Source organism: Miscanthus floridulus, chromosome 6 (assembly GCF_019320115.1).
Source record: "Miscanthus floridulus cultivar M001 chromosome 6, ASM1932011v1, whole genome shotgun sequence".
In the NCBI taxonomy this organism is placed as follows: Eukaryota; Viridiplantae; Streptophyta; class Magnoliopsida; order Poales; family Poaceae; genus Miscanthus; species Miscanthus floridulus.
Window position 1 is genome coordinate 141,730,693 of NC_089585.1, and position 14,150 is coordinate 141,744,842.

The following is a 14,150-nucleotide window of genomic DNA, read 5'->3' on the forward strand; positions in this document are numbered from 1 at the left end:
CACTGCCTTCACCGTTGTCCTGCCGCTCCACAGTAACCCCTTTAGAGGGGCCTCGACGCGCCGGCTGCACGCAGCAGCCGCACAGCTGCGTCGACCGTCACCCCCTCCGACCGGGCAACGCGGAGCCGGACCTGACTCCGCTGCTCGCGAAAACACCGCCGCACGACCAACGCCTCAGGCGGCCGCCGTCGCCGGCTCCTGGCACGTGCTGTCGGTGCTGCGATCCGACGTCAGCCACCAGCAGACACGCGCCCCACCCCCGTGGGCGCCGCCCCCTGCCCAGCGGCGTCAGAATCGACAGTAGATCACTGGTGCCGACCCCCTTTGCTGTCGCCGTCGCCTCCGCCTTGGCCAGCCACCGCCCTCGCCAGCCCTTCGAGAGAGTGCCGGGTCCAGGTACCGAAGCTCCAGATCCGGCCGCGTGGGCACTGGATCCAGCCACCCTGGACCCGATCCAGCGATCCGGGCCAACGCAGTCGCCGCCGCCAAGACTGGAGGAAGGGACGGGCGAGGGAGAAGGGGATCCGCCGCCGTCCCCACGCGCCAGCTGGGCACCAGCCGGCGCCGCCAACAGCCGCGGCGGACGCCCCCGCCGGGCTCCACGCAGCCCGAGTGGGAGGAGATCCGCCGGCTCACTGTCACCTGCGCCACCACATCGCGAGGAGAGGAGGAGCCCCGCCACCGCCATCCCGGCGAGCCGCGTGGCCATGCCAGCGCCCAGCTCCGGCGGCGGCGTGGCACGGGGAGGGGGGGAGGGGCGGCTGCTAGGGTTTGGGAGGCCGCAGGCGCCCGTGTCGCCCGCGTGGGGGAGCGACGCGGGGGCGAGTAGTGACGTTTTTTTTCTCTGTTTTACTTATGACAAGTGTGTTTCAACCAGATGGTGGTGGAATGCCGTGGCTTGCCCAGCGCCTTATGCGCCCTCGGTCGAGTCACGTCTACCAAGAGAGACGTCAAGGAGTGGAGATATGCCTATGACGTCCTGCTCAAGAGTAAACAGACACAGCTCGACGAAATCCAAGAGATGGACGATGAAGGATATTCCCATCTCCATCAGTTAGAAGATACGCTGCAGGACTCCTCTTTTTAGACACCTCTTTATGGCCACAACCCACAAAATGGGAGATGCCGAGTTGCTTGCAAATGTGTACCTTGTCCAGGAGCAATCTTGGCTATTCATGGTCATTGCGTGCACAAAACTATATCATCTTGATCAAACGCAAAATCTTGTAAAGGGAAGTTTGGAAATATATGCTTCCGGTATTGATGATTAATTATTGCTATGTACAACATTTGTCATCTACGCCTTTACAGCAACTCTGATTAGCACAAGTGACAAAACTCAGCTAGGGTGGGTTTCTTAATGTTTCAGAGGACGTGCCCTGCTCGTCTTCCATACACTGATACACATGTGCATCATGTTAACTAGATGCATATTTACTGTTCAGATATATCTGAAACAACAGCGTAGTTGCAATCCACATCAACTATACTCCTATCCTTGGAACGCCTCTCTCTCACTGTAACCCAACTGATCTTCCATTTCTGGAGCAAGCTTATCCTGCATGTCAAAAAAAAAATTGTGAGTCACAGACACACAGATGCAGGCTTTTACGAGTACATATGACGACGGGTGATGCATATCCACAGCATACTCAATGGAGGAAGTTGTCATGAGTCCTATGAGAGCAACCCAAGATGGATGCAAAAGAAGGAATTCTTTTTTTCCCACGAAAATTCTTATTGATGGACTGAACAACATTTGTTCTTCAGCAAACAGTATAGAAGCTCACCTTTCCGGTTCAATGGTCCTTTTAGCTAGCATGAGGGCCAAGAAAACCGGTACCATCGCAGCACATAGATGCTTAAGTGTATGACCACTAACAATCCGATGAGTCCAGTTATAGATAGGTTTGTCGGCAGCCTCTTCCACTTTAGCAAGGAGGTAAAATCCTGAGATTGTTTCACAAGTCAGAACAAATACAAAATCCAGAGTGCATAACTGGGATCAATAGTAAATTATGCTTAGAAGAAATCCCTGACATTTAGTAATACAGATCTGTTAGAGTGGACAACTGCTGACATCATTTTTATAGATCAAGTGGGGAAAGTAATAGAAGAACTCCCACTGCAGAGGGGCTCAGAGCAATTGAAGAATTCAATAATTTGCATATACCACGTTGTACTCCATCTGAATGTAAAGTCCTAACCTTTTCTTAGATTAATGACCAATAGATCAAAAGAACCAAAAGAGCATACATCACAGTGGCATTGAGAAACGCTCACAAACCTGCTGCCCACAACCAGTAGCTTGAATGTGTATACATCGGTGGAATTACTATAGCCATCACAGGTAAAGCAATGCATGGAACAAACTGAACCACTGCATACGGGCGAAGATCATCAAAGTGTCTGCATAGAGGATAAACAGTGAAAATAGAGGGGGTTGAAAGAAAAAGAAAAAAGTATTCTCTGAAGGGAAGAATATTTGAAAACATAGGAAAAACTTGCCTCCAATACATGATGCTCAAGGCACCAGTAATCACAAGTGGTGCCAGGGACTTTGCACCTGCTCTCTCATCAACTCTTTCAATGATGAATATAGCCATGACAGAAGTGAAAGCAATTGTCGTCTAGAAAAAGAAAACAATTATGTCAACCTTTACCACATTAAAAAATCTAGAACATCTCCTTTGGTTTTCTTCTATCTCTGTTTTGTTACTGAGCAGGGTTTTTTCCCTTGCTTTTTAGGTCCTTGTACCTAAACCTGTTCTTTCTTTATTTTGTTAATAGAAATTGGCATGATCTGGTGATGGTTCGTTCAGGGGGAAAAACTAGAACATGAGTACTGATAAAAATGTAAAATGATACCATTTAGTATGTTGAGTAATATCAGGTAACTGGTCCTAGTGAGTAGTGAAATCAAGGACAGTTGGCCTCTCCATGATTTCGCTGCCAAAATTCCCATGATTCTGGTACATTGCACACACCGAAACTATGGGACTCCTTAGAACTAAACACAAGTAGAAACTATGGGACTCCATGGAACATAAGGTAAACATAAGGTAAAGCGAGGAAAAAAAAAAGACTCACTGGCAGTCTGTCCCAAACTAGCGTGGCATCATTTGGGTTGAGATGGTAATAGGAAGAACCAAATCCAACAGCAGTGACTCCGGCAAAGAACAGCGTCCAACTCCAGAGCTCCCCCTGCGAGCTGGCAGCAAAGATTACCATCAGAGTGCATTGAGTCTGTGAGACTGTGACTCAGAAAGTCAGATTCAGAACAGGAGTGAAACAGGCATGAGCAGGAGTTCAGCACCTTAGCCTGAAATAGTCGTTGTAGTGGCACAGGATGAGCCCCGTGACGCCAACGAAAAAGAAGGGGATGTTTGAAATCACATTCAAGGTGTTAGGAATCCCTGCAGCAGAGATGAAGGGTTAGATCGAAAGGGTGACACCAAATTTCAGCATGACAATATGTTGTTTAGATAAATATAAACTCAGTATAGCAGCATGTCCATGCTATCTGTCGATTATCTGTATCATCAGTATCGACTAGAGCATACAAGCATTTGATCCAGCTACCGCTTCAATTAGCCAGTAGCATCAAAATAACATGATACAATTCTGAATTTCTGAACGTAGTGGCCAATCTACCCTACCCTATAATACACCAGTTAGAATAAATCTACAGCCACACAACAAATGCCTGCTCCACAGTCATGACCTATGCTACATCCACACCCATGAATGCACCCAGAAAATATAACACCATCAAAACGGATGGACCAGATTATCTCTTAGCCATTCTCTCTCATTACTCATCCAAATCCGACGGCTCATGTTTAGTGTGTCTGCCCTCCATCGCACTCCCGCGGACCTCCCACGCGCATCCAGTGCGCCCGAACGATGGCCCACCCCGCGTGCGACTCCCTCAGCCTCCCACGCCCGCACCCGCCGTGGTTCGATTCCTGGCGGCGGCCTATCAATTAAAAAAAAAAAGAAAACAGCCTCCCGATGCTTCTCCTCGCACAGGCTCCGTCCGTCTAGAACGCCGCCGCCGCCGCCGCCGCCCTTGCCCCCGTCGTGGTGCCTCCTCCTCCCTCTGCCCCCACTGCTTCCCAGCCGCCTAGCGCCGCCCCCGACCACGGCGAGGTCGCGCTGAGAGCACCGTCCTCAAGCCCCTCTGCGAGGTCACAACCGCCCAGCGACGTGGCTGGCCCCCAGCGGCCGGAGTCGCAGCCACGGCCATGGCGGCCGGAGTCGCAGCCGCGACCATGGCTGGCCTTGCGGCCCCCTGCCCGGCTCCGTGGTTGGCGGCGCGGTCCCCCTGGCTTTGGTCACTTGCTGCCGGCTGCGCCGGGCCATCAACGCCCTACCACCTTGGCTGGTCGAGCGCCGGCGACGCCCCTGGCCATCGCGCCGGCTCGCCCTTCCTCACCCTTGTCGTTGATGAGCATCACCAGGGTGAGCTCACCTTCCTATTCCCTTCCTGCTACGGTGCGAATCTGAGCACTCGAACCCTAACTAGCTATTTGGTTATTTGTGTTCACATCTGATCCATTTACAAGTGTGTATCCTTGTGTTATGCCTACTGTGGTGAGTTGCTTTCCCCTTCGTAATGGATGTCAGTTCATGGATATATGAATGGATCGATGTCAGGTAAGCCTCTGGCATGTCCATTTCCATTAATTTGTTGCAATATTTTAGTAAAATAATTTATATTAGAATAAACTGGATACTTTTTACCCAAATTGACTATGGTTAATCGAAACAAAAGCAGAAAAGGTTAATCGAAACAAAAGCAGAAAACTCTCAATAACCTCGCCTCCCTAAACCATTGCCTTATATTGTCTGCCAATAATTGTCGGGGTTCATGGCTACTTATTCTATGGATGAATTTCATCTTGTCGGGGTTCATGGTTACTCAGCATCTCTGGTTATTTCAATGCTTCACTATTTTTGTTGAAGAAGCTGATGAGCTGGTTGCCATTTTACATGGTTATTCATGATTTCTAGATGTATGTTGCAAAACAATGAGATAGTAGTTATATTATAACATGGTGACTCAATTTCTATCTCTATTTTCTTTGTTGGTCATATCTCTGAATACATCCAGTTAATTAGCTTTGCTTCTAGAGAAACAAGCAACTAAACGCACGACAATATTACACTATGTTCATCAAATGCCTATTTGTTTATTGCTGATTTGCCTTACAAACTCATGACAACATGAGTGTCATTAGTCAGAAAAGGAATGAGTGCCAATAAACTCTTCTGACCATGTCCCCTACTACGACGGTACAGCCTGCTCTTGTGCCACTAATATTTTCTCTATTTTTTTTTGTTATGAACAACTTTTATTTGCTCATGAGATTTGACAGAAGGGATGATAGATACAAGTATCATGTACAATATATTAATCTGACAACTGCATCCTTTGTACAATTTGAGAGATTGGTTCTATGTCCTGGTCAAGGACCCTTTTGGGTCTGGTTGTTAAAATTTACTATAGTTATGATAGTGCCTTATCAATATCGAAGAAATGTCATTCGTTGAAAAGAAATGCAGGCACACTAAATTTATAATACATGTGATTCTCATTGCTGTGTGTAGATGTACTTACCTTTCAGCTGATTGATTTGTTCTGCAACTTCAGTCATGTCTAAAAGGTTATCTATACTGAAAGTGTTTTTCTTTTGGGATGCGGGTGTGAGCAGGAGGACGTACTCGCTGTACGACCAGATCAATAGAGTCATGACTTTCAGACTCGAATTGTATTTACCCATCTGTATTTAGTTGTTTGATTTTACAAGGTTTGAGTATATATTTTTCAACTCTAGCCTACCCCAACTTGTTTGGGACTTAAAGGCTTTGTCGTTGTTGTTGTTGTTGAGTATATATTTTTCATTCTGTTTTATTTAGGTACGGATTACCTGCAGAAAGGTTGTGGATTAGTGTTTTTTGAAGATGACAATGAAGCATTCGACATCTGGCACAATGAGGTCAGCTATCTAAATCTAAAGTTTATAAATGTCTTCAACCATATTTCACTGCCAACCTAGGCTAGGAGTACAAGAGCGCCGTGCACAATTAGAGGGGAGTGAGGGAAGGAGGCAGGGAGGGAGGGAGCAACAATAACAGTGAACTGTAGTAGAAGCAGGAGTAGATAATCTTCTGATTCATTAATCATCTTTAACTGTCAAAGCATGCATACTCTGTTCTGTAGATGCAATGGCTATATTTTGTAACACTGGAGACGTTGGACCTGAGAAAGATATTTGTTCCCTTTTTTATTATATATAAGCAGTAGCTTTGCAGTATGAGTGATAGATTCTATATTTGTTCTTTTATGAAGGTTGGTGTACCAAAGGAGCGGATTTTGAAGGTTGATAATGGAGGCTATTCTTGAAAGACCAAACTAATGAGTGCTTGCTGTTTGGTGTGTTCCCTGCTCTTAAAAATCCAGAGAAATTTGTTGCTGCGTTTATTTCTTCATCTTGTGGTACAATCAAATAATGATGTTTTTCGTATTTCATTTTCAGATCTTGATGACACTTTGTATCCCTTAAGCACTGGCATCAATCTAGCTTGTCGCAAAAACATACAAGGTGGGTAATGATACTAATCTTTTTTTCACTGCTTCGTGCTTCATGCATTTATAGGCTGTTTTCTTGGAGCTCTGTATGAGCACAGTTGCCATTTTGACACCAGAAAACCTTCAGGTATCACATATTTGTAAGATGGATAACAAACATTCTTATTGCAAGGGGCATTCTTGTTGATTGTAATTCCTTATATAAAGTTGGGCAAAACAATAAACTAGAATGGTGTGGCCTGTTTCCTGTCTGGATTACTGAACATTCTCTAGCATTGGTTAAGCCTTTGATTTTTATCTCTAAGTTGGCAGATAATACAATTTCTAAGTTCCAATGAACTAATATAGCAGCAGCCATAATATTCCATGAAAATTTTGACATGCATTTGACTGAAAGTATATGCCTATTTCAATAAGCAACAGTAGCTTTTTTTTAGCATAATAAGCAACAGTAGCTGACCAGTCAACGAACACACACTCATAGCCTATCCAATAGATAGAAATTCACCTGGACAAATGTTTGTTATTGTCTTGGTGAATGAGACATAGGTGCCCTGGTCCAGCGATTAAGAAGCAAAGCATGGTGAGTTGGTCTCTTTTCTTTGTTGATTTGAGTGCATATATGAAAATTTTGGAGAGCAATTTAGGTTAGCTTTCCATAGATCTATTTGGACAGTAATTATTTGAGTTCTGGATATTTGAAAATTTTGGAGATGCTTAGACTTGTTTCTGAGAGGTTACGAACAGCAAGTTGTTGCCTTCTGTTAAGGTACTCTCTCGAGTTAAATGATTGCATGTTTAGCTAATTTCCTTTGTTTGCTGGCTTAGGTTCCTTCATGATTTTTTTTTTTTTTTTGCGATTAGTTCTTTCATGATTGTTTGCATGCCTTTCAAAAAAATCATGATACTGCGGATTCATTTTTTATGATAGTACTTCCATTCTTGTAATTAGGTTCCTTCATGTTTTTTTTTGGTTTGTGATTTTTGGTTTGTGATTAGGTTCCTTCATGATTGTTTGCATGCCTTTCAAAAAAAAAATCCTGATACTGCGGATTCATTTTTTATGATACTACTTCCATTCTTGTAATTAGGTTCCTTCATGTTTTTTTTTGGTTTGTGATTTTTGGTTTGCGATTAGGTTCCTTCATGATTGTTTGCATGCCTTTAAAAAAAAATCCTGATACTGCGGATTCAGTTTTTATGATACTACTTCCATTCTTGTATTGTGCTAAATTCAGTTTTTGAATTTATGAAAGGGAATGCTACCAACATGGCACTTCTGAGAGGATGGAGGTTGGCGGTAGACGACGTGGTGCTGGACTTGGAGAAAAGAAAACAGATTCTGCAATGGAATACGTCAACCTCCTTGGTGGTTTCTTCTCTGTTTGTCACTGTTTTACTTTTGGAAAAATACTACAAAGCATGTTGTAACATGCATTCCATGAAACCTGAAGCCGACAATCAGTTTGTCCCCCATCTTGGCCATATGAGCCACCCGTGATTGTTCATGAAATTGGTCAGATCAATGGCCTGCTAGTTTTCATGATATTTGTAGGGACATTGATGCTTTTTTGAGGGACCTGCTAGCCGTGACCAGAAGATGGACGTGATGAAATTGGTCAGATCAATGGCCTGCTAGCCGTGACCAGAAAATGGCTGTAGCAAAAGGCTGACAATAACCATTGATCAAGTATAATAGATTGATTTAGATTTACTATATTTTTCAAATTCGTAATAATAGGTTGTTTACCATTTGATGAATGAATGTTTAATATGAGTTACCCTAGATGTCACCGTAACATTAGCACGGGCAATATACTATTAACCATCAAACGCACCGTGCAGTATGACAACAAGTGAGAGTCACGCCAATTAACCAAGTTTGTTTTCCCCTTTTGAACTCAAGTTCATCGGACGGTTAGATTCCATTTAGTATGAATCGAAGAAACAAATAGCAAAATCGGTAGGACACACTGGGAATTCAATTCCTAGCTAAGCTAGGCATACTATACTAGGCACTGAGGCGCGGCCGGGAGGCGGGCAAATTGAGGCACGGAGGATGGTGGTGGCGGGTAGAGGGTACAGTACCTAGGAAGAGGGTGCGCTGGTCGGCGAAGTCGTGGTAGGCCTCGTCCTGCGGGATGGCGGGCGTGACGAGCATGAGGACGACGAAGATGGCGGCCGCCACCGCCCAGGCCACCCACTTCTTCCTGCCTGCGTCCATGGCCCCTCCTCGTGGATGGCCGGCGGCGGCTGGGTGATGGATCGGGATTCGGGAGGAGAGGCCTGGCTGGCCGGCGGCGAGGTGGAGTAGAGCCGTAGAGAGGGGCGGATCGGCGAGTCGGCGTGGGGATTCGGAATTCTTTCGTTGGCTTCGCACGCTTCGCTAGCACTTGCGGTGGACCTTTCAGCTTCCAGACTCCACTATAGTCAACTTCCTTCCTCCTTAGGGCTTGTCTAGATGCCATCCAAATTTTAAGTCTTTTTACTCTCTCTATCACATCAATTTTTAGCCGCTTGTATGGAGTATTAAATGTAGGTAAAAAAAATAACTAATTACACAGTTTAGTTGGAAATCACGAGATGAATCTTTTGAGCCTAGTTGGTCCACGATTGGACAATATTTGCCAAATAAGACGAAAGTGGTACTATTTATCAGGTTGCAAAAAATTTGCAAAGTGAACAAGGCCTTAAGCACCTTTTTTTCATTTTTTGTTTTTTTTAAATAATTGTTTTTAAATATTTTCTTTTGTGAATCTGACATCCTGCACACTCTATGCTTATGATAATGTTAGACAAACTTAGCTCTTAAAATTAACGGACCTCTTTCCCCCCTCTGTCCATCATTCCTTATTTTCACCCTTTGTATTTTAGAACCTATTTTTCCTTCTGTTTTTTTGCTGGTTCCCGCCGGCAAGAAGCTAAAAATTAAAACAAACAACCTAGTTGTTAAATTGATTTTTGAACAAAAAAAATCTAGTTTTTTGGTGTGTTGAGAAACTAAAGAATCTATTATAACAAGAATAGAAAAAAAACCGTCACAAGCCAAGCCAGAAAGCGAGCTTTTGAACCAAAAGCTACAATTTAAACAAATAGACCCTTGTTATTTGAAGTTGGAAAGTTTTTATTTTGTCATTTCTCGCTCTCACTTTTGCTTTAAGTTTGAAGCTACAAAATCTTTATTAGCAATGACGTATTGCGCCGCTCATCTTTTTTATCTTTTTTAAACTCATAATAAGTACGTCGATAGCTATCTACTCCCTTGATTCTAAACACACATCGGAGGGTGTATTTAACTTGTCTGTTACTCTATTATTATGATTTCCTTTTTTTAGCAAAATATTATTATGAGATTCCTATATACGGTACTTTGTTGCACTAGCATATGGGCCTTTGATATTAGATTCAAGGTTAGCCTAAGTCCAATTTTTAAGGGGGCCATACACGGCCCAACGAAGAAAACGGCAGGAACGGAAACGAGTAGCCGCTTCCCGTTCGGCGGTTCGGATGTGAAGCGAACAACGGAAGAAGCCCTCGCGCCGCCCGCCCCCCGCGATTCAGCGCCGAATCGAATCGGAATCGTATCTTCCACCCTCCCGTTCGCATGGCTGGAGCTAGCCGGAGCAGCCGGCGCCGGCGCCGGCGGTGGTGGACGACGACGAGGCTTGGTCACAATCGGACATCAGAGCCATGAGGCGGAATCTGCTGAACCTCATCCACGGCTACTACCTCGAAGCCTTCTCGCGGCTGCCCCCCGGCTTGCTCAGAGCCACCCTCGCCCACGGCGTCCTCGTCGGCGGCCACTGCTTCGGCAGGCTGCGGCCTCCCCACAACATCATCGTCAACGCCGTGTGGTACGCCGCCGCGTTCCCTCACCCCGCCGCCACGGACGACGGCGACGGCGGCGACGACGTCCGCGCGGTTCTTCCCACCGATGGCATCGCCCGCATCTGCCACCGTTCCCTCGAGGGCCTCGTCGCCGCCCTGCGCCACTACTGCCCGTCCGTCTCCGCCGCCGACGCGCTCTACCACCTCATGGATGCCAACGCCGACCTCGGCTCCGCCATCGCGCTGGCCAACGGGACCAGCAAATCCTCCGCCCTGCGAGTCATGGCGCCTCGCAACCTTGTCGCCTTCCAGCTGGCAGCCGAGGCGGCCCGGCACCCCAATCCCGCAGCCTTTGCTCACTTCGCATCGGCACTGCCCACTATCAATGCCAAGAACAGTTTACTTCAGCACTTGCTCATCAACTATATGCTTTCACCTGGGAACATCGACCACCTCACCAATGTGCTAGTGCCGGAGTTGCCAGATGAGCCTCCTCTGCCGCCACCGACGATAAGGCCACGGGTCCTTGACTGCATCTCATCTCAGAAGCAGCAGTTCAAGGACACAGGAAGACGAGTGCTTGATGTTGTGAACATGGCATCGCAACACTACACACTGCAAACAGGGGAGCAGCTCGTTCTTCATTCTGTATCTGGTGCAAGTCTGGTAAACGAGGAAGAGGAAGGACTGAGCAATTGTTATTACCAAATCAATTTCCTGGCGAACCGCAAGTACCCTGATTCTGCATTAGGCTTCCCTGTGGTCTTGTTCACTGAAGCAACTGTTCTTGCTCACGATGAGATTTGTATCAACCTGTGCGTGATAGTTGATCCAGCCAAAGAGATCGGTACATAATCCCCTCTACCCACTACTATGTCTTTATGGTACTGCATTGTACAGCAAGCTAGGTTCTTACTTCTTAGCACAAAATTACGTTACAAGCATGCGACAGGCCATCTGAAGTTTATTTACTGCTACTATGTCTAAAGTACCACCACCATCATACCAACATAGTTTTAGCCTTTTAGGTGAATAGAGGGACATATATCCACCAATTCTGCCGCTCATTTTAGTGCAATTGCTATGAATTCCTCTGCTGCTTGAATTGGTTGCTGTCTGCCAAAAAAAATGTCTGAACACTCTGATGCCTGTACTTGCTGTGCTCCTGAAAGCCCCTAAAACCCCATACACTCCTGAAAGCTTTAAATAACTCCCTAAAACCCCATTTTCATGACACCAAATTGCAAGCACAGAGAATACATTTCCCTTTTCTTTGTTGACCTGTACCTGAAATCCTCATAATTATTATATGTTTACAGAGGTTTGAATTGCTTTGGTTCCATTTTGGTTGAGTTGTGGGATTTATCTTATTTGATTAGAGCCTCACCACCATAGATGATAGATGAGATGAATGCTTCTTTTTAAATTACTTGTTACATAGAGAACTTTGTAAACTTGATTCATCATGCATATATTGAATTCCAAATTGATTCTTGTTGTCTGATGGCTTGCACGCACCAATCTTATGCTTTATCCTTGCCGTGTGCTTTAGATGTCACGAGTGCCACGTGCCAGCATCGTCCTGCTTAATCCAATGTTTGAAAACTTGTTAGTACTGTTTACTACAAATTGTGCAACAGTACAACAGTAACCGACCTTTCTTGGAAATTCTGCTTTTGGTAAAACATGTGCAGTTTCCTGCTTTGCTTGAGAGAGCAACAAAAAGAAGATCGTGCACCCCACCTATGACGACTTCCTTGGTTGCCGGGATTTCAAAGAGGACGAAGTGGATTTGTGTGGCAGTAATTTCCCAGAGCCCGTGGACGTGGACTACATCTTCTTGATGCTGACAGGGATTGTGATTTTGCAAAGTACTTGGACGATCGGGTTGGCTGTGATGACATATACAGGTCCTCCTGATGTTCAGGGCTTTGGGTATCGTGGATAGTGTTCAGTGTGATCGCTTGGTCAGTGAGGGTGGCTGACAGTAAGATGTGAATTGTAGAGGATTCCATTGGGAGGAGAACAAGTCACAGGGGATTCGCCTAGGGCTTATCTAACTAGTATAAGCAAAGGTGCTGACAGACAGACTACGTTGGTTAAAATAGTTTATGTAGATAGATGTCATGGGTCGTCTATTAAACTCGGCACAGCCCAGAATTTTGTTCCATTCGTGTTATGTTTGGTTGTCTGCTCTCAGTTTTTATTTCCCCTGTTTTCAGTGAACTGTTGCGAGCTTTGCATCAACTAAAGGCTAGTGGATGGAGGATCGTTGGTTATTTTGATAAAGCCTCTGTTTAAAAAGGCGGCACATGCATTTTGGCAGGCTTCTTTGGTGTGGAAATGTTTTGAGCTTCATGTATATAAATAGGATAAATTGGAGATGGAGAAATATAAACTAGGATTATGACACTGTAAAGCACAGCATGCTCAAGGCTGTCATTCATGAAGAATGGTAGCCTAGATTTTTTTTTGATAGGATGATAGCCTAGATTTCAGTTGCCTGGCTCTCAGGCGACGAGTTGCCAACTGATTGCAATCTGACGATCAGCAAACGTCCCCTGATCAGCATCTCCAAGAGTTTCCAAAACCCACTCCTAATCTTTTTTTTTTATAAAATTGAAAAAAAAAATTGCTCAATAACAACGCACAATCTCAACTCTCAATCTTTTCGCACCAGGGAAAATTGATCCAATCGTGACAAAGGCGTCTGTTTGATAGCAATTGCCTATGTGTACTTTTTGCTGTTTCTTTCCGTCTCCGAACCCCTTCCTGCGCACGCCGCCGTGTTCAACTTCACTGTGTTGGAATAATTAGAGTAAGTGGCTTAGCACTTTCCATTCATTGAGCAGGAGTTTATATAGGGAAATTACATGACTCTTGACATTCTAAACTTATCACATTCTATACTTATTACATTCTAATACCCTCCCGCAGTATAAACCGGGAGAGGAGCGGACGTTGAGACGGGATAGAAAGTTGATGAAGACAACAGTGGGCAGTCCCTTGGTGAATATGTCGGCATATTGAATGGACGTCGGAACATGTAGAACCCGCACAGCCCTAAGGGCCACACGTTCCCGAACAAAATGTAGATCAATCTCCACGTGCTTGGTCCTTTGATGATGAACTGGGTTTGTGGACAAATAAACGGCACTGATGTTGTCACAATATACAAGAGTAGCACGTGCTAGAGGGCGGCGAAGTTCACCCAATAGTTGACGAAGCCAACATGCCTCGGCCACGGCATTAGCAACACCTCTGTATTCAGCTTCAGTACTAGATCGCGAGACGGTGTGCTGGCGCTTGGAGGACCATGATATAAGATTATCGCCAAGAAACACGCAATATCCAGAGTTGGAGCGGCGGGTGTCTGGACATCCGGCCTAATCAGCATCGGAGTAAACAACTAACTCATGTGAGCGGCTGCGAGAAAGAACAATACCATACTCTATGGTGCCTTTGATATACCGCAGGATGCGTTTGATTAGAGCAAAGTGGGACTCCCGAGGGTCATGCATATATAAACAAACTTGCTGAACGACATGAGCAATATTCGGCTGTGTGAGAGTCAAGTACTGTAAAGCACCAGCGAGACTCCGATATAATGTAGGATCGGCAACCGGCGGCCCATCTTGGGCGGACAGCTTGGAGTGAACCTCAAGCGGAGTTTGACAAGGATTGCAAGATGACATGTTTGCCTTGTCCAAAATTTCAGCAGCATATT

At 45.4% G+C, this 14,150-nt stretch overlaps 2 protein-coding genes across 2 annotated transcripts; one reads left to right on the forward strand and one right to left on the reverse strand.

The window, feature by feature from the left end:
• Positions 1-1,245: 1,245 nt before the first annotated feature.
• LOC136457170 (uncharacterized) lies at positions 1,246-9,005 on the reverse strand. The gene is made up of 7 exons (XM_066457215.1): positions 8,684-9,005; positions 3,317-3,416; positions 3,091-3,211; positions 2,509-2,630; positions 2,288-2,409; positions 1,791-1,950; positions 1,246-1,558 (listed from the first exon to the last, which is right to left on the reverse strand). Exons 1-7 carry the CDS (start codon positions 8,817-8,819, stop codon positions 1,435-1,437), a joined length of 885 nt encoding a protein of 294 aa, XP_066313312.1. The 5' UTR covers positions 8,820-9,005; the 3' UTR covers positions 1,246-1,434.
• Positions 9,006-10,128: 1,123 nt separating this feature from the next.
• Positions 10,129-12,651, forward strand: LOC136457167 (uncharacterized). Its single transcript, XM_066457211.1, has 2 exons — positions 10,129-11,270; positions 12,118-12,651. Exons 1-2 carry the CDS (start codon positions 10,286-10,288, stop codon positions 12,132-12,134), a joined length of 1,002 nt encoding a protein of 333 aa, XP_066313308.1. The 5' UTR covers positions 10,129-10,285; the 3' UTR covers positions 12,135-12,651.
• The last annotated feature ends 1,499 nt before the right edge of the window (positions 12,652-14,150 follow it).